General features: G+C 50.9%; 8 protein-coding genes across 8 annotated transcripts; 4 read left to right on the plus strand and 4 right to left on the minus strand.

The window, feature by feature from the left end:
• Window positions 1–134: 134 nt before the first annotated feature.
• Window positions 135–2,892, minus strand: N7473_001994 (putative Rho guanyl nucleotide exchange factor; the record flags this gene model as incomplete). Its single annotated transcript, XM_057147934.1, has 6 exons — window positions 135–1,099; window positions 1,155–1,380; window positions 1,446–1,664; window positions 1,719–1,919; window positions 1,977–2,291; window positions 2,353–2,892. The coding sequence occupies 6 exons, from the start codon at window positions 2,890–2,892 to the stop codon at window positions 135–137; spliced, it is 2,466 nt and encodes an 821-aa protein (XP_057011588.1).
• Window positions 2,893–3,589: 697 nt separating this feature from the next.
• N7473_001995 (putative 26S proteasome non-ATPase regulatory subunit Nas2) lies at window positions 3,590–4,517 on the plus strand (the record flags this gene model as incomplete). The annotated part of the gene is made up of 4 exons (XM_057147935.1): window positions 3,590–3,754; window positions 3,821–3,893; window positions 3,957–4,321; window positions 4,386–4,517. The coding sequence occupies 4 exons, from the start codon at window positions 3,590–3,592 to the stop codon at window positions 4,515–4,517; spliced, it is 735 nt and encodes a 244-aa protein (XP_057011589.1).
• A 724-nt stretch (window positions 4,518–5,241) lies between these two features.
• N7473_001996 (Ran family GTP-binding nuclear protein) lies at window positions 5,242–6,344 on the plus strand (the record flags this gene model as incomplete). The annotated part of the gene is made up of 5 exons (XM_057147936.1): window positions 5,242–5,304; window positions 5,539–5,631; window positions 5,726–5,879; window positions 5,942–6,147; window positions 6,213–6,344. 5 exons carry the CDS (start codon window positions 5,242–5,244, stop codon window positions 6,342–6,344), a joined length of 648 nt encoding a protein of 215 aa, XP_057011590.1.
• A 763-nt stretch (window positions 6,345–7,107) lies between these two features.
• On the minus strand, window positions 7,108–10,629 carry N7473_001997 (DEAD/DEAH box helicase; the record flags this gene model as incomplete). The annotated part of the gene is made up of 4 exons (XM_057147937.1): window positions 7,108–7,122; window positions 7,184–8,563; window positions 8,621–9,380; window positions 9,434–10,629. The coding sequence occupies 4 exons, from the start codon at window positions 10,627–10,629 to the stop codon at window positions 7,108–7,110; spliced, it is 3,351 nt and encodes a 1,116-aa protein (XP_057011591.1).
• A 1,615-nt stretch (window positions 10,630–12,244) lies between these two features.
• Window positions 12,245–13,564, plus strand: N7473_001998 (uncharacterized protein; the record flags this gene model as incomplete). Its single annotated transcript, XM_057147938.1, has 2 exons — window positions 12,245–12,817; window positions 12,887–13,564. 2 exons carry the CDS (start codon window positions 12,245–12,247, stop codon window positions 13,562–13,564), a joined length of 1,251 nt encoding a protein of 416 aa, XP_057011592.1.
• A 565-nt stretch (window positions 13,565–14,129) lies between these two features.
• N7473_001999 (SCP2 sterol-binding domain-containing protein) lies at window positions 14,130–14,861 on the plus strand. The gene is made up of 3 exons (XM_057147939.1): window positions 14,130–14,229; window positions 14,355–14,564; window positions 14,634–14,861. The coding sequence occupies exons 1-3, from the start codon at window positions 14,214–14,216 to the stop codon at window positions 14,795–14,797; spliced, it is 390 nt and encodes a 129-aa protein (XP_057011593.1). The 5' UTR covers window positions 14,130–14,213; the 3' UTR covers window positions 14,798–14,861.
• A 245-nt stretch (window positions 14,862–15,106) lies between these two features.
• N7473_002000 (uncharacterized protein) lies at window positions 15,107–19,132 on the minus strand (the record flags this gene model as incomplete). The annotated part of the gene is made up of 1 exon (XM_057147940.1): window positions 15,107–19,132. One exon carries the CDS (start codon window positions 19,130–19,132, stop codon window positions 15,107–15,109), a length of 4,026 nt encoding a protein of 1,341 aa, XP_057011594.1.
• Window positions 19,133–20,010: 878 nt separating this feature from the next.
• On the minus strand, window positions 20,011–21,275 carry N7473_002001 (uncharacterized protein; the record flags this gene model as incomplete). The annotated part of the gene is made up of 4 exons (XM_057147941.1): window positions 20,894–21,275; window positions 20,693–20,770; window positions 20,122–20,636; window positions 20,011–20,058 (listed from the first exon to the last, which is right to left on the minus strand). The coding sequence occupies exons 1-4, from the start codon at window positions 21,228–21,230 to the stop codon at window positions 20,011–20,013; spliced, it is 978 nt and encodes a 325-aa protein (XP_057011595.1). The 5' UTR covers window positions 21,231–21,275.
• Between the last annotated feature and the right edge of the window lie 425 nt (window positions 21,276–21,700).

Raw genomic sequence — 21,700 nt, forward strand, 5'->3', positions numbered from 1 at the left:
GTAAGGAGTTTTGAACAAAAGATGCTCTATAAGGAATAGACCCGACTGTAAGAATGACATTCCACGCTAAACATACCAACATGCCACCTGTCTGTGACACCATCCGAGCTACCAAATCTGACGATAGCTCCACTTCAATTCCCGTCCCCTTGCCCCATGCTGGATTTTCTTTGCATCAGATTCTTTGGTGAAAGCGCATTAAGTATGCCCATCGACGATGGCCATTTCTTCCGCGTCGGAGATAATTCAGAGCTGCTTTCCTGACTAGACCGTTTCTCACTGCGTGGTGAAGATTCCGACGTTATTTTGGGTGTAGTCCGGAATCGAATGGTCCTTTGACGTCCAATTGTGGATGTAGGCGTCTTAGGTGACTCGCAGTCTGCGTCCGCTGAGCGACGTTGGTCGTTACCTCCGTCGTGAGTAGTCAACAAATCCTTTTCCTCCCCACTTGGATAGTCAATGGAGCGTGCATCGGGAACTGCTCGTCCGGAATTGCTCGTAATGCTGACCGAGCTGGACCGTTTGGCGAATGTGGCATGGAGGCTAAGACGTCGCATGATCGAACCACGACGAAATAGATCACCTCGGCAGAGCACCATTCCCGGCATGGGAAGCACATCTCGAGTATAGGCATCCGAGATCAATCGCTCGAGTCGAACTCGCTCCGCTCGCCTTGCAGTCACAGTCACGGCACCGCGTGCAACAGTGGTCTTGGGCCGCTCAATCTCGCCTTCCGGCGGTGGATTGGGGGTCTCCTCCGTCGTGTGGGGGAAGTGTGTTTTTTTGATGACCACTGGTTGGACATTGGCCCTGCGTGTGATCGCCACGGAGTCCATCGAAGAGCGTCTGGCCAAGGAAGATACCGTATATTGGACGTGATCCAACGGTACCAGCGGAAGGCTTAGAAGAGAGTACTTTCTTGGATCCCAGGTACCACCCGATCTACCCATTTCAGTAAGGGCTGCGGAGCACTTTAGGGTCTCTGTCTTCCACAGTCTCTCTTCAATTGCGGATGATGCACTGAGCACGAATTCGAAGTTCTCCTCTTCCATTTGAAACTGGATTTTCCACGAAAACGGGCATCCATAGCAGAAAAGGCCTGGAGAGTTAGATATTGACTTTGGAACCAACGATAACGATTGGGGACTACTTACCTTGTCCATTTTGAATCGTTTCCTCCTTCAAATCACCCAGGTAAATACAGGCCACAACCTCCAGTCTCCGAGCATCCTCCGCCCCTCTGGAAAGGAGCAAATAGGAGTTGAAGAGAACCGTGACCATAAAGTCTCCCATCGTTTGGTTGGGCGTCTGGTAGGTGACATGCAGCACGCCACACACTGTCATTGGACCCAAGTCTTTATATATGTCCTGTAGTTTGTACTTTATGCAGTCAAATGTCAGCAGCCGTATACCAATTTTCCAGGCCGTGATATCAACATGCTTACCGAATCAGAAAATTCAAACCGCGCCTGGAGAAGAATAGTCTTTTGGATTCGATCCTTTTTAACGGGATTTCCCGTCGCCGAGTTGATTCGGGCTACCAGAACGCGTAGGTTGTCCAAAATCTGCCGCATTCCGCTATGAGAGGATGGACAATCGCTGACAGGGGTGCTGCGTAGCAGGTCTTGGAGGAGAAGCGGATACTTGCAAAGTCGCTGGATGGGCTAAATAATTGTTAATCTTTCGCATCATCCCATATGGGATACCAGAAAGCTCACCTTGATCATCAGATCACTCATGGTCATCGATTTGTTGTCTTCGTGCTTCCGGCTTTCGATGGAGGCAACCGATTTTGACAGTGATTCAATACCCTGATCAAACATTGCCCAGTTTGGAACAGACTGCCGCAGGATGGCCAAATCTTGGGTGAACAGATCGTAGTTGCTACAGAACTCTTCGTATGCAGGGAAAGACACTGACTGAAGCCGAGTACTAAATTAGCATTTGCTGCACTTGTCACAAGTGAAAATACTGACCAAGATTTCCACCGCGCGTGCAACCTCAAGAGCCTCCAATGGCTCCGCTTGCATGGGCTTGAGACGCCGATTAATGGTCGCTTTGAAGTTGCGAGTTCTCAAGGACCGATTCTGCAGAACTTTCAGTCCAGGCAGATCGATACCCCCCAAGCGCTTCGAGAGCCCCCGAGCCGTAAGATCAGAAGCGTCATCAGGGGCCTGTGAAGAAGACATGGGGGATATGGTTTGCAATTGGGTCAAGAAGTTTTCGTGAATGCCGCGAATCTTCTGAATGTTGTGATAGATCTCAGGTCTGGTATCAAAGATCGAGAGAACCTTGCAACACTCGATTAGCCAACCCATTTCCAACATATAGAGCCGTTGCCAGATGACCTACCCCTGTAAGAGCTTTGAGACCCATGACATAGTCCGCCTCAGTCGTGACCATTTCCTGCAACACTTGACGCCTCTTGTTCGCGCGAATCTCTGCCTGATCATCAACATACTGGCTCGAGGTCGGACGAGAGCTATCGGCTGAGAACCGAGCGTCCGAGAGACTACTCTGACCAGCAGTGCTTTGTGTTGTCCTTCTCGATCTTGCAAAGCTCCGGCTCGTAATGCTGAGAGTGGTCGTCTTCACTGTTCCCAACTGCGACGAACGTCCTGACAGGAGCGAGTCTCGGCGTCCACTCAAATTGGGGGGAGCGAGTTCGGTTGGCAATGATTCTGGCCAGTCGTGGACATGTCGTTCTGGGATTGTTGGAGGAACCCGTCTGCGTACTCGAAAACTGTCCATCCATCTCTTGAATGGATGGGAGGTATTCGGGTTCAATGGCAGGACCTGTTCCTCCTTCTCTGCCAAGAGCTGTTCGGTTTCATCTTCCACGCGAACCTCCTCTGTCTCAACCTCGATCGCATCAACATTTCTGTTCTCCATCCTGCAACAAAGCGGCAATTACGCCTGTTTGGTGTCGAATACTCGATGCTGGAGTCATGAAGGTTGTGAACAGCCCCAGGAAGGCAACGCAAACACAGTCATACCAGAAGCTGCGGCGTCCGATGTTGAAGCACCCATTGTTCGGCAGTCGCGACGGAGACCGCGACCTCCAAAGAAAGTGGGCGCTGAGAAGGATATGGAAGGCTCTCTTTCTCTTTCCGTCGAAGCACTGAACGGTTGACTCCCAACCTCGCCGAGGGAAGAGCGACGAAGTCAGCGCCATGACCACAAGTCGCGTCGGCTCCAGGCAGCGGTAGAGTCTGCTGAGGAACCGACAATTTGAAACTGATCCATGTACGTCATGACGTGAGGCAGCTCAACAGGTGGGATTTAAATCCTGTCTCCAGGCCCAAGTACATACGCAAGGATGTGGGCTCTCAGGGAGAGATTCCGGTATGATTCCGGGATTCCGATGGAATGCAAGCAAAGCCCGCTAGTTGCAAGTATAAAAAATCAACCAGGACCAGGGAGTTGAAACTAGAATGTAGAGTGTAGAATATTGGCATGCATAGTTGGTTGAAGTATACCCGTTTGGAAGCGCCAAGTCGCGCTTATAAAGAGACCGAAAGCGCTTGGAGACCCACCGCCCTTCACGCCGCAATTTAATGGATGCTGCAATCTTCCCCACCTTTGGACTATGGGCATCCCCATGGACGACAACATTCACGCTCCTACAGTGGCCTCCGGACCGACGTCCGGGGCCACACCCCGCGACTATTCTAAGTTGACGATGCCCGATCTCATGCAGGAAAAAGAGCGGATCGAGGCGGAGCTGTCGGCGCTCAGCAGTGTGCTCAGCTCGGTGGGTTGATGACAGCTCTGATTCTCGTGTATTTCCGAGCTTGCTAACGTGTATTGATATCGCTAGCATGGAGTTAATATGACCACATCCTTGACGACGTTTGACGGGTTTCCGCGCGACGATATCGACATTGCCCAAGGTGCGCTACATTCCGGGCAAGGCTCGTGAACTACTCCGACCGAATATACTGAGACGATGGCAGTTCGAACGACGCGCGTACGAATCATCCATCTACGAAATGACCACAAAGATGTTATGAAGTACCTCGAGAAGGGTTTGCACGCTCACTTTGCCCAACTACAAAATGCGCAAGCCGCGGCCGCAACCGCCACCAGGAATGGCACGACTGTTCCGTCCGCCATACCCGCATCGATGGCAGGTATCAGCATTGCGGATGCCAGCGCACTGGGTACACCGTTCGCACGAGTCAACAGCGTGGAGCCCAGGAGTCCAGCGGCCGAGGCAGGGCTGAAGGCCGGCGATACTATTCGAGGGTTCGGAGCCGTGCATTGGCTGAATCATGAGCGTCTCTCCAAGGTTGCCGAGACTGTGCAGCAGAACGAAGGGGTACGTGGGATTGTTCATGCATCTTCCATCTATTTCTTAGAGATCATACTGACCATCGATCCAGCGCCCGCTTTCGGTCAAGGTAAGCAGGAAAATCGACGGCGCACCGGGCACGACCGACCTGGATTTGCAGCTGACTCCGCGACGCAATTGGGGCGGTCGGGGACTCTTGGGGTGTCATCTTGTTCCTCTGTAGGGACTAGTCCGAGCCCAGTCTCCTTGCTGTTGCCGTGGCTACGGAGGGAGTTCCTGCGGCAGTGTCCTTATCTCTGTACTATGACAATCCAATTCATTGACGAATGACGATGCATGACTATTTTGGATGTTCTTTTGGGTGTAATTGTAAATTTGGTAAATCTTGCTGCCAGTCATGGAGAAAATCTTTTTATACGTAGCTTATCTCCCGATGGAAGCAAGGGTAAAGTACTATATCGGGCATCAGGACTGCACTCCCAGGATGATTCGAGGCCTGCTTCCGGCCAGCCCTATGGGGATGTGCCAACAGCAACAAAAGAGGCAATGCCAACTCTCGAGGGTTGACTGATTTTGTAGTTTCATATTATCTACTGATTTTAAAGTACTGAGTTACTTATGATCAATATGATTTCTGTTAGCTCTTATTGCTCTCGATATTGTCAATAGTCCCGATAGTCCTAATAGTATGATGATGCAAGTAAGGCGGTGTTGCAGTGTTGCCATGTTGACACTACGTCAGGCCAATGGGCACACACAGCAGGCCACGTGACCTGCCCGCGACCGGGGCAAAAATTCCATCTCGCATTATTCAGACTCTCCCCTTCTTTCTCCCCCATCACCACAAAACAATCCAACCCCTCCGTGATCCATACCCCATCCGCTGATTTACCAGCGATTTCTAATTCCTTCACTTTTTTACCCTCGTCGAAAAAAAATAATCCATCATGGCTGCGCAGGCCCCACCCACCTTTAAGCTCGTCCTGGTCGGTGACGGTGGTACTGGCAAGGTAAGCGGCTTTGGCTTGAGCTCACGGGTTTCGATTCCAGGTCAAGGAAGAGGCAGATGGAGTTGCTGGCCATTCATTGACACCTTCTTTGGTACCCCATGATGGTCTCGGTGTTGGCATCAACCCCTCTCTACCTCCCTTGCCCCGCGATTGTCAACAATGATGAAAATATCTGCCCAACGCTCGCCTCACCTCTGGAATGACCAGCCTTCGCTAACGCAGCCAATATGATAGACCACCTTCGTCAAGCGCCACTTGACTGGCGAGTTCGAGAAGAAGTACATTGCCACCCTCGGTGTCGAGGTTCACCCTCTCACCTTCACTACCGTATGCTATGCCCCGCCGAGCCCCGCTCCGACTCCGTTGCCATGACCCCCTGCATTTCATCTTTAACGGCCGACTAACTTGAAGAACTCGATAGAACTTGGGAACCATTCAGTTCGATGTCTGGGATACCGCCGGTCAGGAGAAGTTCGGTGGTCTCCGTGATGGTTACTACATCAACGGTCAGGCCGGTATCATCATGTTCGATGTTACCTCCCGTATCACCTACAAGAACGTTCCCAACTGGCACCGTACGTATTTTCCGTGTTCGCGCGACTCGAATGGTGTTTCATTGACTAACTCATCTTTTCAGGTGACCTCGTCCGTGTCTGCGAGAACATCCCCATCGTTCTCTGCGGTAACAAGGTCGATGTGAAGGAGCGCAAGGTCAAGGCCAAGACCATCACTTTCCACCGCAAGAAGAACCTCCAGTACTACGACATCTCCGCCAAGTCCAACTACAACTTCGAGAAGCCCTTTCTGTGGCTCGCCCGGAAACTGGTTGGCAACCCCCAGCTGGTGCGTATTTCCCCGAATTTTCTCATTGTTCATCGCTACTAGCAGCCTACTGACTACTAATACAGGAGTTCGTCGCCGCTCCCGCTCTTGCTCCCCCCGAGGTCACCGTCGACCACGAGCAGCTCGAGAAGTACCGCCAGGAGATGGCCGATGCAGCTGCCCAGCCCCTGCCAGATGAGGATGACGCCGACCTGTAAAGTGGTCAACCTTTCCAACAGGTCCCCGACAGTTCCTTTCCGTTCCGGACGTTGGGGACCCTCACAGCCACTTCCCCTTTTGTCTCCGTCTTTGTTGACAGCGACATAAAAAAGAGGGGCGGCATATTCCACGACCGGAAGTTTTGGGCTCGACTTGAAGTTCAGTCCTCGGATTCACGATACAATGAAAGCGGTTGGGGCAGTGGCGGTTTGAAGAAAGGGACGGCAACGATAATGCATTTCTTTATTTTGGTTTTCCCCCCAACCAACACCTAGTAGCTTAGACTCTTTTTTTACCTACCATCTCAATGTCTTTTTTTTCTTCCCTTCCCCTCTGAAATGAGCTTACTGGCATAAAATGCAAGTCCTCTTTCAACAAGATCTCGAAAAGCCAAGAATCTTCTTTTTGATTCGAAGTACTTCCTATATGCAAATGAAAATAAAATAGTGCGTTTTCGGCAAGCAGAAAAGCAGAAAACCAAATCTCGTTTCGATGGATCGGTTCTTCTTTCTCTAAAAGCGACAGAAGCTAATCATCAAACACTAAACAAAGAAACCAGAAACATGGAAGAACACATTTCGTAGGGCAATGACAGGGGGTATATGGGGATAAGGGTGCCGTGTGTAGAAGAAGAACATCATTAGAATCGTCATAAAGCATCCTCAAACCCAGCATGAAATCTACAGCAATAATGCGCCAGGTCAAACACAATCTTGTAATCAACAGGTGACCTCCATCGATCTTTTGATGATGGTCACCTTTTTAGGTACGAACGCCCTGTGTAAAAGAAGATAATCAGTAAAAGCGTCCGGGTAAGTGGGATAGCAAAGGGACTTACGAAAAGATAAGCCAACTCCCGGACATCCAGTCGTGATACGTTCATCGAGCCACCTTCATCGAGGGCGCCGCTGATAAGCTCTCGCTTCTGCTCCTGGAGATGGATAATCCGGTCTTCAACAGTATTCTCAATCAGCAAGCGGTGGACATAGACATCCTTGGTCTGACCAATGCGGTGAGCACGGTCGATGGCCTGATCCTCAACGTAGGGATTCCAGAATGGGTCAAACAAGACGACGTGGGAAGCAGCGATAAGGTTAAGACCGGCGTTTCCAGCCTTGAGGGAGACGAGCATGATCTTGACCTCGGGATCATCGGTGAACCGAGCCACGGATTCATTGCGCTCCGTGATGTTCATACTTCCGTCAAAGCGGACGTAGTTCCAACCTTTACGGTTGATGGGGACCTCCAGAAGATCCAGAAGGGAGGTAAACTGGCTGAAGATAATGGTCTTCTCGCCCTTTCCACGTTCTTCATTCTCCCCCAGAATCTCAACAGCCTTGGTAATCTTGGCACTGGGAATCCAAGACTTCTCAAGACGGCGGAGGTATCTGCGCTTCGCACGCTTATTCCTCTGACCTTCCTTGCGCAGCTCCGCAAGAGACTTCTTCTTGGGTCTATCAGACGACCCCTCGGTCTCTGTGCCTGAGTCCCAATCATCAGATTCAGATCCATCCGACTGATCATCATCTTGCTCTGCAGCTGCCGAAGACTCAGCCACAGCGGCTGGATCATAGACCTTTTTGAATGATTCCCCGTCGGTGATTTTGAGCGGATCGACTGGGCCACGGCAATTCTGGCATTTGATCATGCCAGTATCGTCATCACGGGCCAGAATTTGAGGATCAGAAATTCGTGCAAAGCATTCATTGCAAACGGAATGACCACAAGGGATGTAGATGACGGCGTTCTCAACAATGTCCATGCAAATGGGACAAGTCCCTTCGTCCTCACCGCCTTCGTTGTTTTTGATCCGGTCAACGACCGCAGGAGCCAATAGCTTCGCATTGGCCACCATGTCCCTACCATCGACATCAGCTGTTTTAGTCGAGATACCCTGCATGAGATGTGGGTGACAGCAAGCTTGCCGCAGCCGGAGCAGAAGCACCAAGACATGACTGTAACTCTTGCCCAAGATGCCAGCATTCAGTAGCCTTTCGATTTGGGCTTGCGTCCTCGAGCTGAGCGCATCATAGACTTCCCGTTCCTTCTCATCGAAGACAACATGAACCTTTTCAATGACCTTCGGAGGAAGTTGTAGAATTGGTTGGCCGTCAATCTTCGATGTCTTGGTACGCCGGAAGCAGACGGCTTTGACAAGGATTCGCAACTGCTGCATCACTGGCTCAGGCACGAAACCAGTCTTCACCACCCGGAAGTCCTAAAAAGAATCCTTAGAATTCAACACGTTTCCAATGCGATGATTGTGTCAACTTACTCGCTTGAACTTCTCCTTGTTGTTGTAAGGTCGAATGCGAAGGAAAGACAGCAGAGACTGGAAGTCCTCAAGCCGATTCATCATCGGTGTTCCAGTCAGACACCAACGATAAGTGGCATTGAGCCTGCAACACGCCTTGGCCGATTTGGCCGAAGGGTTCTTGATATTTTGCGCCTCATCGACGATGACGCGATGCCACTTGCTCACGGGCGTGAACAGTGTCGCCGAGTTTCGAGTGTCTCTGACGATGCTGGCGTCCTTGCCTTCCTCCTCTAGCTTTTCTGCTTTAAGGAGTGTCTTGAAGCTGGCTGTCAGAGTGCCAAAGGTCGTAATGACAACATCATAGGACTTCAACTTTCTCCAATCAACACGATTGGCACCATGGTAGACAAACACCGAAAGCTGATGTTTCCCAGGCTGAATGTGCCTGTGGATCTCTCGCTTCCATTGATCCATCAGAGCCTTCGGCGCGACGATCAAAGAGGGATGACGTTCAGGATCAGTTGGGGGCCGGGCAACCATGAGGGCAATGGCCTGGACAGTCTTGCCGAGACCCATGTCGTCAGCGAGAATACCACCTTTGTGGGCACTCTCCTCTTTGGCCTTCATCCAGGCTACACCGATCTTTTGATGCTTCATCAATGTGACTTTGAGACCTTCGGGCGTCTCATCCTTCTCCGCCTTGGTCGCTTCACGGATATCCTTGATGCCGGTGATCAGATTTTTGATATCGTGAGGGAAATTCTGCTCCTCGTATCGCCTGCAAGCATATATATTAGTATCTATAATTAGTATTGCAGAAATCGTACTCACTCGAGGTCATCTGCGTCTTCCAATCCAAGTGGATTGTTACTAAGCAGATCGATTGCAGCCATCTCAGGCGCGGGAATAGGATCGTGCATCCATGGAAGAGATCGACCACGTATGAGCGGGTTCGGGCCGCCGAACATTGGTGTATACCGTGGCGGTCCAAGTGCAGGTGAGTTCAGGGCTGAGGCACTAGGTCCAGGCGGACGATATGCAAACGGATTGTAGCCAGTCGGCCCGAAAACTCGCGAGTTGAAGTATTCCCTGGGGATTTCCTGCAAATCATCATCCCGGTATGGATATGAGCCCGGCGGAGCTGGATTGTAGTCGAAATGCGTTGGCACCGGATACTGACGAGGCGGTTGTGGATCGATGAGCGAAGGAGTTCCGTAAGGACGTATGTGAGGGATTGGGAGTGTGCGATCGGGTATCCTCATTACTGGTAATGGACTGGAGCTGCGGTCATCATCGCTGTCGCTGGCTGCTTCTTCTGCTTGCACCATGCGAGCCATCTCCTCGTCCATTTCCATTTGGAATTCTGACCGGATCGCATCCTCCTCTTCCTTCTGCTCTCGCTCCATCTTCTCCAGAACCTCGTCGGTCGAAATTCCTTCAACCACGGCCCGAGTTTGGACAGTTTGCGGATCTTTTGCTTCTTCATGCAGCTCTCTGGAAGACTTCAACTGGCTCTCCATGTCCGCCTGGAGTTCCTCAAATCGGGACTTGTGGCGGTTTACAGCTGTTCTCTTTGCTGACTGAGGGTGGACTGTCGAGCCCAGAGAATCCTGGCGCTGTCTTTTGCGAGATTCGTTAGGTCGTGATGGCATGGAAGTCCGTACAGGTTGTACAGCTTGTGTAGGACGAGTAAGGAAGGGTGAAGGTGCCGTTGAAGGATGGTAGGGCGCAGATACCGGATCCGCGGGAGACGAAGTAGAATGAGATTGTGTTGTGGGATAGGCTGGAGGGGGTGACCGAGGTACGACACCATTCGGGGTGTTCCTCGAAGAGGCCTCTGAAGAGCCACCCGGGGGGCTACCGAGCAGCTCCGCAATCTCATCTTCATGCTTTTTGATGGTGGCCTGAAGTTCAGCGATACCGGCGGTATCAGATGGATTTTGCTCAAGCAGGTCCTCCAGGAGAAACTTGTAGGTCTCTTGATCTTCTACAAGACTGTTGATCTTGCTCTGCTTTGAGGAATCCATGTTTGTGGTAGGACGGGACGATGCGAATGGGAGTGAAATTGAGAATCAAGTGTACTGTAGATCCAACCAGCCAAATTTGTTTCAAACTTGGAATGAGATGGCAGGAGTTTTATCCACCGTAGAGGGTAAATGAAGAACGCGGGCGACGGAGTGGTATGTGTCGATGCGAGCTTGAGTGGTAGGTGTACTTGCCCGTGACCGGACAGGATTGATCAAGCCGTAGAGTCGCCAGGGAAAGTTTTCAGTGCGAAGCGAAGGATTTGATCAGCAAAGAATTATGAGCCGTAGACGTCAATGTCAATCGAATATCAATCGAGAGTAATCCAGTGATTCCCAGGAAGTCAATCGATCGCAGTCAGGCAGAGAATCTCCATGGAAAGGACTGGACAACAGGTCTAGTCTCACTTTCAACTCAGAGCGAGCGCCGGCGCGGGAGATGGTGGGGGATAGGGATGGTTGATCTGGCAAACTAATATGAATCAGCCTTAAGTCCAGAGATCAAGAATGGCAAACGGAGCGGTGGCACCCGGGTGAAAAGCAGACAGGATACGCAAGAAAAAGCAAATATGACACGCAGCGCATCATCCATTGATCTAGAGGTGTCGCTCTGTTTGCTGTGTTGTCGAGTGCTGTGCTGGAAGGACTGATGAGAGCACTGACCTTTCTTTGTATGATGCGATCCTCACGATGGAGGGACTTGAGGTCTGCGGAGTCGCGCAGTCGCGGGGGAGTGGAGATAACACGGAGGGAAGATATGGATGGGGAGGAGGCAAGAGGCCAGAGGCACCGAGGGGTCGCAAGATTAAGTAGATCAAAGTAGCGGGTTATCGATAGGTGAGGCAATCGGAGCCAGTCCTGCTGCGCCCTCGCCGAAGACAGTTGAGGCTGAGAGCTTGTCGCTGCGGAAATTTTGGCTGGCGATGTCACTCTGAGCGCTGCCGCCTGCCAAGGCTTATCGCGGACGTTCGTGAGGGTTCATACTATGCGGCTCTGCGGGTTGACTCGATCATCTTTCAGTTTCTCTATATTTCCTAGTAACCTTTGATCTCTAATGGATGTTATTTCTACTTTGAAATCTATCTGATTCTACATAATCCCCCAACAAATAATCTCTTGACAGTCTCCTCTCAAGTTGACATGTCCTATCATCACGTGATGATAGGGCGCGTCCACGCGTTTGTGGTTAGAGGGAGAGTGCAAACATCACAAACAGAAGTGCTAGCCCGGCCCTACATTCCTATTCAGGAGATGCATCTCTATCTGGCCTATACCAGGCGCTTAGGTGCTGCATTGAATTTGTGACCATCAACATACAAATGTGATACCCAGTGACTCATACTATGAAGTGGCTGGAACCAAAACTACCGAATGGAGACATGCAGCATGAGGGGAAACTCCCGAGACGAAGGTAGGTCGACAGCTACATCCGAACCTACAGATGAGGGCAGTACAGTAGGAAGTAAACTGGGCATGGCGGGGGTTTCTGGCCTGATCAGGGACTACCGTGACGGATATAAGATGCCTGGTGAAGATGGGTAGGAGGCGACGTTGATATATGAAATATTCAATTGAGTATTCGAAGCCTGGAACACCCTAGGCCATACCGGGACTAATGATGCCTCCCGAGCCCATCTTGACTCAACTCTGGAGAAGGGAGTCAATCTGTAAAAGGTTAAACCATGATCTATCAACGAACGACTTGATATCATGTCGTCTTGTCTGCCGAGACCTTGCGGCCCAGTCAGCACCAGACCTTTTCACGGACATTACGATTCGATTCCGCTGTCGATCACTAAGCCGGCCATCTCGGGTTTCTGCACTCGAGCGCATCGGACATCATATCCGACAAGTGACATTCATTATCGCACATACCGCGGAGACCTTCTTACCGCCAGTGATCGATGCAGGAACTGGCAAAGAGCAGACGTTCGTGTATACACCTCAGCACCAGCAGGGACCGCCCAGAAGTCCCAAATATGGGACCTGGGAGATGACGGATCTGCTACTCAAGCAATATCCTCCTTTGTTCCATGCTGCTACCGATGTGCCGTCGTTCGTGCGAGTTTTGTCCTTAATGAAGAATTTGCGCCATCTGCGAATCACTTGCGAGGGCCAGCCACCCAGTCATCGGTATAGGCGAAGCGTGGTCGACTATACGTTGATTTCGTTGCGTATTGCAGCTGAGCAGGTATCGCTGAAATGTCTGAACAGTCTCTCCCTGTTATCAGTTCATCCAGCAGCTGTACTTTAGCTCCAGCCAAACCTGGGATTCGGCGCATCGCCTGCGTCCCGTAAGCGCTGGTCCCAAATTCGACATCTTACCATTCACATGGAGAGCTTCCCCTACCAAGCGGGTTCGCCCACGGATCATTTCAAGCTGTTGCATGCGTATTTGCAGAGCTTTCCCGGGCTTCGGACGATCGTCTTTCACTGGAAAGGTGCAAGAGGTCTTTCGCCATTGTCGCTGGCAAGTGAGCCCTGTCTCCAAAATGCGGCCAACAAAAGATCCAGGCAAGCCGATGGCAGGCACGGGAGCCAATTCTTACGGCCACTGAGATTGCCCTACCTGCAGGAGATAGAACCCTACCTGCAGGAGATAGAACTGGTTAATGTGGTAATGGATGCGTCGCAAGTAGCATCTTTCGTTTTCGATCACCGAAAAACACTGCATGAACTCAACTTTCAAGATACCGTCTTGCGTACAGGCACATGGGATGAAGTATTAGCACCCTTAACTCGGAAAAGCGGCAGCACGCGATGGAAACAACATGCTAAACACGAACGCAGCGCTGACGTGCCTATTATGCTGAAGCCCGTGGCGATCTCCCAGCAGTCAGTGCCACGAGGAATCCGTCCAGTACAGCCACAGCACGAAGGACTTATGAGCTCGGCGCGTGAAGTGCACGAGATTCGTGGGGCAGACCCGATCATATGAAGCGGTTCCCACCCTCGCGTCGGCCATGACGTCGGGACCACAGATGGATCCTTGGAGGGTAAAAAAGGGAAACGATTGTCGCGGTTTAGTGTATCGCGATGAATACCGGATTGGTGCGACACAACCTGCCAACAGGCTAAGTAAATACATAATGGATCCATTCAAATCGGAAGGGGCAGTTTAGGTCCGGCTCAAGTGGGGTTCTCCGGAAGCTGGAACAGACACAAGTCTGCATACTCTGGGGAATTTCCTAGGGTTGTTGGGGAAGACGCCGGTGTGCATTAGTTGAGACTCGTGGGGTTGGGGAGATGGATGGGATCGTCTCCTTGTAGACATATGCAACGGACTGTGAACAATATAATGAATAATCCTGGCCATGTCCTCCCCGATTGTAGGACTTGTTCATCGTCCATGCTCCATGGGGTTGTGTCGAGTCGCGTGGGGTGGATCCCTTGGAACTGGAGCAACGGATTCACGGGGTTCACGAATCACGGGGAAGCCTCGGCACGGCACGGGGGCTAAAGTAGAGAAGTTCACATGTTGCGCTGCCACGGCGCATTTTAATTCATCATTCGTCATATATAACTTATTACTTCTTTCTTTCTCCCTTCCCTTCCCAATCTCCATCCATCCTCCACATTCATCCACCATGTCTCTCAAGAAAGGTACATCTCCCCCCCCCCCCCCCCCCCCCACCCAATCATCCCATCCCATCCCATCCTCACCCGGTCGCAAGGGATACACCTTCAACCACGAAGCTTCTCCGCTAACCCAGCTTAATCCTCCACAGATACCTTCCCCGCCTCCGTCGCCTTCGACGTGATCAACCAAACGCTGCAGGCTGATGCCGCCGAGCGCAAGGACGCCGTCGACAAGGCCAAGGCCATCGTCTCCTTCAACCTGAAGAACGAGAAGGGTGAGGAGGCCAGCTGGTATCTCGACCTGAAGAACAAGGGCGAGGTTGGCCAGGGTGCCGCCCCCGCTGGTGCCAAGGCTGACGGTGAGTGCTGAGAGATCCTGCAGAACTATATCTTTCTGGATTAATACTGATGTTTTCCCTGCTGTGTAGTCACCCTTTCCCTCTCCGACGCAGACTTCGCCTCCCTTGTCGCTGGCAAGGCCAACGCCCAGCGTCTGTTCATGGGCGGTAAGCTCAAGATCAAGGGCAACATCATGAAGGCTACCAAGATGGAGCCTATCCTGAAGAAGGCTCAGGGCAAGGCCAAGCTGTAAATATTAGATACCCTGTTTTTTGACAACTTTACATTAAAAATATTCCTGGGGTAACGCCTTGACACTTTGGATCCACTTTATTTCCTTCGTAATGTATGCACCTGCGAGTAGGTACGAGACTTTAGACTGTACAACCAAGTGGCCAGATGGGGTGGGTTAGAATAGCTCGGTGAAGCACAACAAGCACTATTCAACAAAATATGTATACGAAATCTAAAATTGGTTTTCGATGGCGCCAATTTAGCCACATCAACGCCTTCACGGCTCGGAGTACCTTTTTCTGCGCTTTTAATATCTTGCGCCCATTGACTACAAGTCTCGGACACTCCCGTATCTCAAGACCCTCCCCTGGTCCAGCTCCACAAAATACTCCGCGTCCTTCACAGCCTCAACCCGATGCGCAATAGTAATAACAGTCGATAACTGTAGCTCCTCACGAATAATCTGCTGAATCTCAAGAGAAGTCTCATGATCAATCGAAGCAGTAGCCTCATCAAGAATCACAACCGGACTGCGTCGAAGGACAGCACGTGTAAGAGCGATGAGCTGGCGTTGACCCTGACTAAGGTTTTTACCTCCCGCTTCAATGTGTGTCTCAAGATTCCATCCATGACGGCCGCAGAGTCGTTCCAGGACGTCCGCGCACTGTTGATCGGAGAATTCCTCTGTGGGATCGAGGTTGAGACGGACACTGCCGGGGAAGAGGACGGGGTCCTGGGCGACGAAGGTGACTCTTGTGCGGAGGGCTTGGGTGTTCACGTCGGCGATGTTGATGCCGTCGATCAGGATGCGGCCAGTTTCGGGTCGGACGACACTGAGGAGTGATACGGCCAGTGTAGACTTGCCACTTCCCGTTCGGCCGATGACCGCGGTGGTAGACCCGCCGGGGATCTGGAGGGAGATCTCTTTCAGAGCTGGATCGAGGTGTGGGGCGTATCGAAGGGTGACGTTTTCAAAGGTGACGTCGCTGCCGTATGTTGGCCATGCCGCTGGAGGATCGATCGTGCCTTTTGGTTCTTCTTCGATATGGAGGAGCTCGTCAATACGTTCAACAGACACGAAATCCATCTGTAATTGACCGTACTGCTTGCACAAAGCATGCGTGGAGTCGACGAAATTATTGGCTGCGATGAGCACAAAGGCTACCAGTCCAGGTGTGGTGTTTGTGTAGAGAGCCAAGACAGTCAGGCAGAAGGTTGAAAGCGCAGATAGACTTTCGAATCGATACATGAGCCATGCCTGTAATGACCAATAGAAGTGATCCATGCCCTGGAACTTGTCAACCACAGAGATGACCCGATTTTGAAAGCGTTCTTCCGCACGGAATGCGCGCACGGTAGTCAGACCATGCAGCAATTCCCCAAAGTTGGATAAGAGCGGAGTCAACGACACCATCTCAAGTCGCCGGAGGCTTTGCGATGTTGGCAGGAATCGAAGGAAAATAAGCACGAAGGCAATCGTCAGTATCAATGAGAAGACGAGAAAAGTAGGGGTCGCCGTGGCAATGACCAATATCGAAGAGATCCATGTGATTGCATAGAATGCAATTGTTTGGAACTGTGCACTAATGTTGCCGTCCACTACGCTAATGTCCGAAGTGAGGCGGTTCATCAACCGGCCCACAGGAGTCACATCGAAGAAGCGGAATGAGGCATGGCTAACCCGAACCATTACCTGGTGGAAGAGTGTCCTGCCGGCGCAGTAGACAATGACCAGCATCAATAGTTGGGAGACCAGAACGGCCGCTGCCTGGAAGCAGATGATGCCGAAGAACGTCCATAGCCAAGGACGAACATCCTCGTGTGGAGATGGCAGCTGGTTGATGGGATTTTGTGGTATGAAATACGCATCGACGCCTGACATCGAAAACAGTGATGTTTGCACAGAATGACTTTGCCAGACTGACAGATGACTGTTTGACAGGGATACTTGGCTATAGGCTTCACCCCATTCTTTGAGGAACCACGATTGTCCAACAGCCATGAGTCGGTAGATTGCGAGAACCAATACCAGGAGAGCCCACCATCGATACTTGCCGGCCCTGATATAGTTCCAATAAACACGAGCCTTGACACCCCATTCTGCGCGGTGCTCTTCTTCGAAGAATTTATCTGGAACTGCAGCAGCTTCTTCATCTTCATTGGCTTCATCAGTTTCGGTCTCAGAGTCGTTCAGATTTAGCAGAAGACCAATTCCATCTCTCTTAGTAGATGCCGAGAGAGCAGCCTTACTGTGAACGATTGCACGGCTTTCGTCAATTTCAATGATCTGGTCAGCGATATCGCGCACTAGTGCAGTACGATGTGTCACCAAGACGATTGTGCGGTTCTGCATCAACGGCCCAGAGAGACATTTGCGAACCACGAACTCGGCCGTATTGTGGTCCAAAGCTGAGAGTGGGTCATCAAGGAGCAGCACGCGCGAAGCGCTGTATACCGCCCGAGCAAGCGCCACTCGTGCCTTTTGCCCTCCGGAGAGACCAACCCCATTTTCACCGATAAAGGTTAAGTCGCCATGCTTGAATTGGGATAGATCCGGAAGTAAAGCACAGGCGTCTAGAGTCCGCTTGTAACGCTGTTCCTCATACGGAGCAGAGAAGAGAATATTGTCACGAATGCTCATGCTCTGTAGCCATGGTGTTTGTGCGCAGTATCCGATAGTCTGGTTGGGTAGACGGCAGGAACCCCTGAGACGATCGAGTTCCCCAAGCAGTGCTTGAAGGAAAGCCGTCTTTCCGGCTCCGACCTTTCCACTCACAACGGTAAGCCCTCTTGGGATGGTCACATTGATGTCTCTCAGTACTGGTGATAATTTTCCAGGCCATGCGAATGAACATGAATCAAGTCGAAATGGTGTCTCATCTGGTCGTTGCTCGGGCTCAAATTGCTCCTTATCTGGCTCTGCCATGAAGTCTTCGATACGACCAAGTGCAATAGAAGAATTGATGAGTGCGGTAATCAGACTTGGGATTTCACGCAAGCGTGTCTCGAGCATGGTGAAAAGTTGCAGGGCAGGGAAGATGATATCAATGCGCAATTCATGACCAGCTAACATAGTGTATGCGTACAGAGCAACCACGGGGAAGACACCGCTTGCAAAAGCGTTGATGAAGTTAATCGAAGTAGTGCATAATTTGGTAATGATTCGCCTGTTCAGCTCGTGTTGGCGAGCTTCCATTACTTGTCTAAGCCAGTGGTCTTGCCAGCCGTACCACCGAAGATGCCGAATCGCTTCCACAAATTGGGATGTGATCTGCAAACGAGCATCGGTAGCAGCTCGTGTCAGTCGTTCCCGTCGAAGGAGGAATCGAGTAATGACGGCGTTCAGAGCTTGGGCAATCAAGACTGCTAGTATGCCCAGGAAACAAGACGGTCCGAAGAGTGTCCATACGAGAACAACGGCGATGACCAAGCCCAGAGGCTTGTCGATTAAAACATCGATCTCCCAGAATCGCTGTGCCACATCGTAGACGTCGCCACGAAGCAGATTGAAAATTTTACCCAATGTAGCAGCCTCCTTGGGTTTCTTTAGTTGCGGCTTCCGCTTGACAGAGAACAAACGGCCCCAGAAACCCGGCTTGGTGGTGGGCAGAACTTCAACCTCGTTGATAGTGGGATCACCCTCGATGGTCTCTTCTCCGCCTGGCTGCTTTTGTTCACCTGCAACATGCAAGCCAAGTATATTCTTGCGCGAAAGGGCTTTTTCGTAGACCATCATGACCATTTCACCTCTAGATCGCTCGTAGCATCGTCTTCCATACCACAAATTCAACACCTGAGACTGCGCGGCCACCAGACGAAGCACAAGCGCAAGAACTGCATACGTCAGGGGGACACGCTTTGGCTTAGTTGGGTCCTGCATAGCTTGCAAAAGTTGCTGCAGGAGGACCGGCGTGGAGAAGGTGCAAATCATCTGCACGACGGCAATCACAGAGATGATGAGTACATCGAGTCCGTTCGCCTGCAGTACCCGGCGAAGAACGGACCCACGAATCCGGCGAAATTTCTCGTGAAGCCGACTGTGTTGGAACTCGAAACCCAAGAGCCAGACATCTGGTTCATTGAGCTGTCTTTTGTGCCCGAGGGAGATCAGGGGTGCCATCCAGGATACAGTTAGAAATTGCCACAATCGTAGATTGTCTTCTGGACTGCGAAAGTCACTGGATGGTGTCTGACCGACAGTACTGATATCAATCACTGGGAGTGAAGGTTTTCGGAATGGCATCAGCAGAATTGTGAAGCAAGCCATCAAAGCCGCAGATGCAGCAATGTAGCGAGAAATTGCCTGGTACTCTGGTTTTCCATAGGATGCAGTGGCCAGTATGATCTCAACCATAAAGGATAGAGTGTAAAAGACTAGCAGGAGGACTGAACACGACCTCGGTCGTTTGACCGTGATCACCACGGCTGCGGTGGCCTAAGTATATGTCAATGGAAATGTTTCCCTTATCAGTGACGATCAATCACTCACCCATGATGCAAGAAGAACAATGGCAGTTATTTCAAAATTCGGAGGAAATAAATGCACCAGCTCAGCAGAGAAGCCAATGCCCGTAAACGTGAGAAGTGCAAGAGTCCATCCAAGGGAGTGCTTTACCCCTTCCAGCGGGAAACCTTGGTATTCATCTTGCTCTGATATAAACGGAACAGTCCATTTCGGCTGCCACCGTCTTAAAACTGAGCCTAGTAGATGACGACATGCAATAAGCAAAATCACACTGGCGGGAGCAATCACCAGGTAAGGCAATGCACATGGGGAGAGCCATGCATTTTCCGAGTCCTGGATTGGTCAGCTTGAGAAGAGTGGTCACGCAAGGAGAAAGGGGCCACGAACCCAAAATTGGCGGCAATTGTGCCTACCACCATTTTGGAAAAGAGGATATTGGTCAACGATTCCTCCCATCACGAACCAGATCAATCCCCAAGGTTCGTGGCTCAATCACAATCGAGTTACGTTGAGCCTCGCGCTACGCTTGTAGCGGAGGGGAAGGTCGGACTAACATTTCCCCGGTGGCACGGGGTTCTCTTTCAGCCTCAAAACAGGTGAATCCTCGCAAACACAATATCATACTCAATTGGACCGGAAGATTTTACACTCATTTTCAGATGAGTTTAATTTGGCTAAAAAAGCTGTCTTGCTCTTGATCGTTTACAGATATCCTGCCGTCATTGATGCAAGCTGCACAGAGGCTCCCTAGGCAGGGCTTCATCTAACTAGAAAATAGCAAAAGCATTTGGTGGACTGGCCACTCCACCAATCACCTATCAAAGATGCCTTCGTCAGCTCTATCGAATAACGATCTACTTAGGGCGAGAGCGACATACCTTGAGGGGCATACTAGACAAGAAAAAGCTATACCTTCCAGTAGCCTTACAATGCTGAGAGAGCCTCTCCAAGTCAAACATCTCCCCAATCGGAGTCCCCCATCCAGCCAAAACCCATTCATGCAAGTTGAAATTCGGGTCTGCATGACTGCCACGGATCGGAGCACGTTCAAAGCTTGGTGCATCACCAGCCACAGCAGCAAACTGGTGCCCCCACAGCCAGCGTACCATTCCTTCAGTCGCCTCCACACCAATGAAATCCGGTGTTGGACGATTGGGCATATCCCGTCGTTGTTGATCATCTAGCTTGTTGTATGCGGCCGTGAACCCGCTACGGATGAACAAGATATCACCCTTGCGGAACTCAAGTTGGTGGTCCTTGACTACCTGTTTGATGCTATCGAGAGTGATAGCCTGTGACTCAAGAGCTGAGATGGATACTGAGTTTGATTCGGCCCAATCGGCGAAGTCGAGGAGAATCCCTCGGCCTGTCATGCCGCCATGCTCGGCAACGGCTGTCATGAACTAATTAGCGTGGGTTGAAGTAGATCGTTAGTACTCTTGTTCATACTGTGAAGACCAATCACATCAGAACTCTCAATCTCCTCCGTTGTGTGTCCGTTATAGAAGCGGCGCATCTTCTGATTAGCTAGAGTTCTCAGTTAGCATCAGCTTCAATCAACTTAAGTTCTCAAGGTTCTGTCTGTCCCCACCCCGGCACTTTGAAATCGACGAGGAAATACAGAGACTTGGAAAAAAGAGAGACACGTACCATAATGTCTAAATCCGTCCCACTGTGTCGACCCCTGGCTATTAAAGCTCAAAATGTCATCATAAATGCAATTCGGATTCCGCAGAACAAGCTCCTGCTTGAACGGATTTCGATCGAAACTAGGGTAGCTCGGCATGCTGAGCGGCCAGTCAAGTGATATGCGGATTCCAGTGCAAATCTCCTTTGCAGCCTGAACAATGACCTCCGGAGTAAGAAGATTCAATGTACCGAGCTCGTCGTTGGGTCCAAATCGACCCCAGGCGTTCCCACGCGGGCCATTGGGATCCAGCGGTAGTGCTTCGAAAGGTATCACTTGATCGTTTTTAGATGCAGACATGATTGGCACTTCTCGGGCTTATAGGTAGAAGTAGAAGAAATTTGGGACTTGGCTGCGGGTACTACACTCTAAATACTCTTCTACAATGCTTAACCGTCAAGCTCGCCTCGGGATATCTTTGCTCTCTTACCGGGAGTGGTGACCCCTCATTGGAGTCATTGCACCAATCCCCCCACGCCCCCACCACCCCAGATCTCCACCCTCGGATTTATATCCGGGTGTTTAACAGTTAACCGAATACTATCGGATAGGGTCGACTACCTACCAGTGCAGTGCAATTACAGAGTCTGAACAAATGCCTTGGAATGCTCTCATAAATTGAATTTCGCTATGTCTAGCTCAAGACAAATCTGACTTCGACAAGGTGTATATAGAAGAACAAAGAAAACAAAAGGTTGTAGGGTAGAATGGTAAACAAAGAAGACTGGAAGATAGTATGTTGATGATATGTACTTAGAAAGATAATAAAA

The sequence above is a fragment of the Penicillium subrubescens genome, assembly GCF_028828155.1.
Source record: "Penicillium subrubescens strain IBT 31985 chromosome Unknown utg000002l_segment0_segment0, whole genome shotgun sequence".
Taxonomy (NCBI): domain Eukaryota; kingdom Fungi; phylum Ascomycota; class Eurotiomycetes; order Eurotiales; family Aspergillaceae; genus Penicillium; species Penicillium subrubescens.

Bases quoted from the DNA above. Each gene is read 5' to 3' on its own strand.
- N7473_001999 (XM_057147939.1), top strand. The intron at 14,565-14,633 runs GTGAGTGCTGAG...CCTGCTGTGTAG, and splicing joins CGCTGGTGCCAAGGCTGACG to TCACCCTTTCCCTCTCCGAC.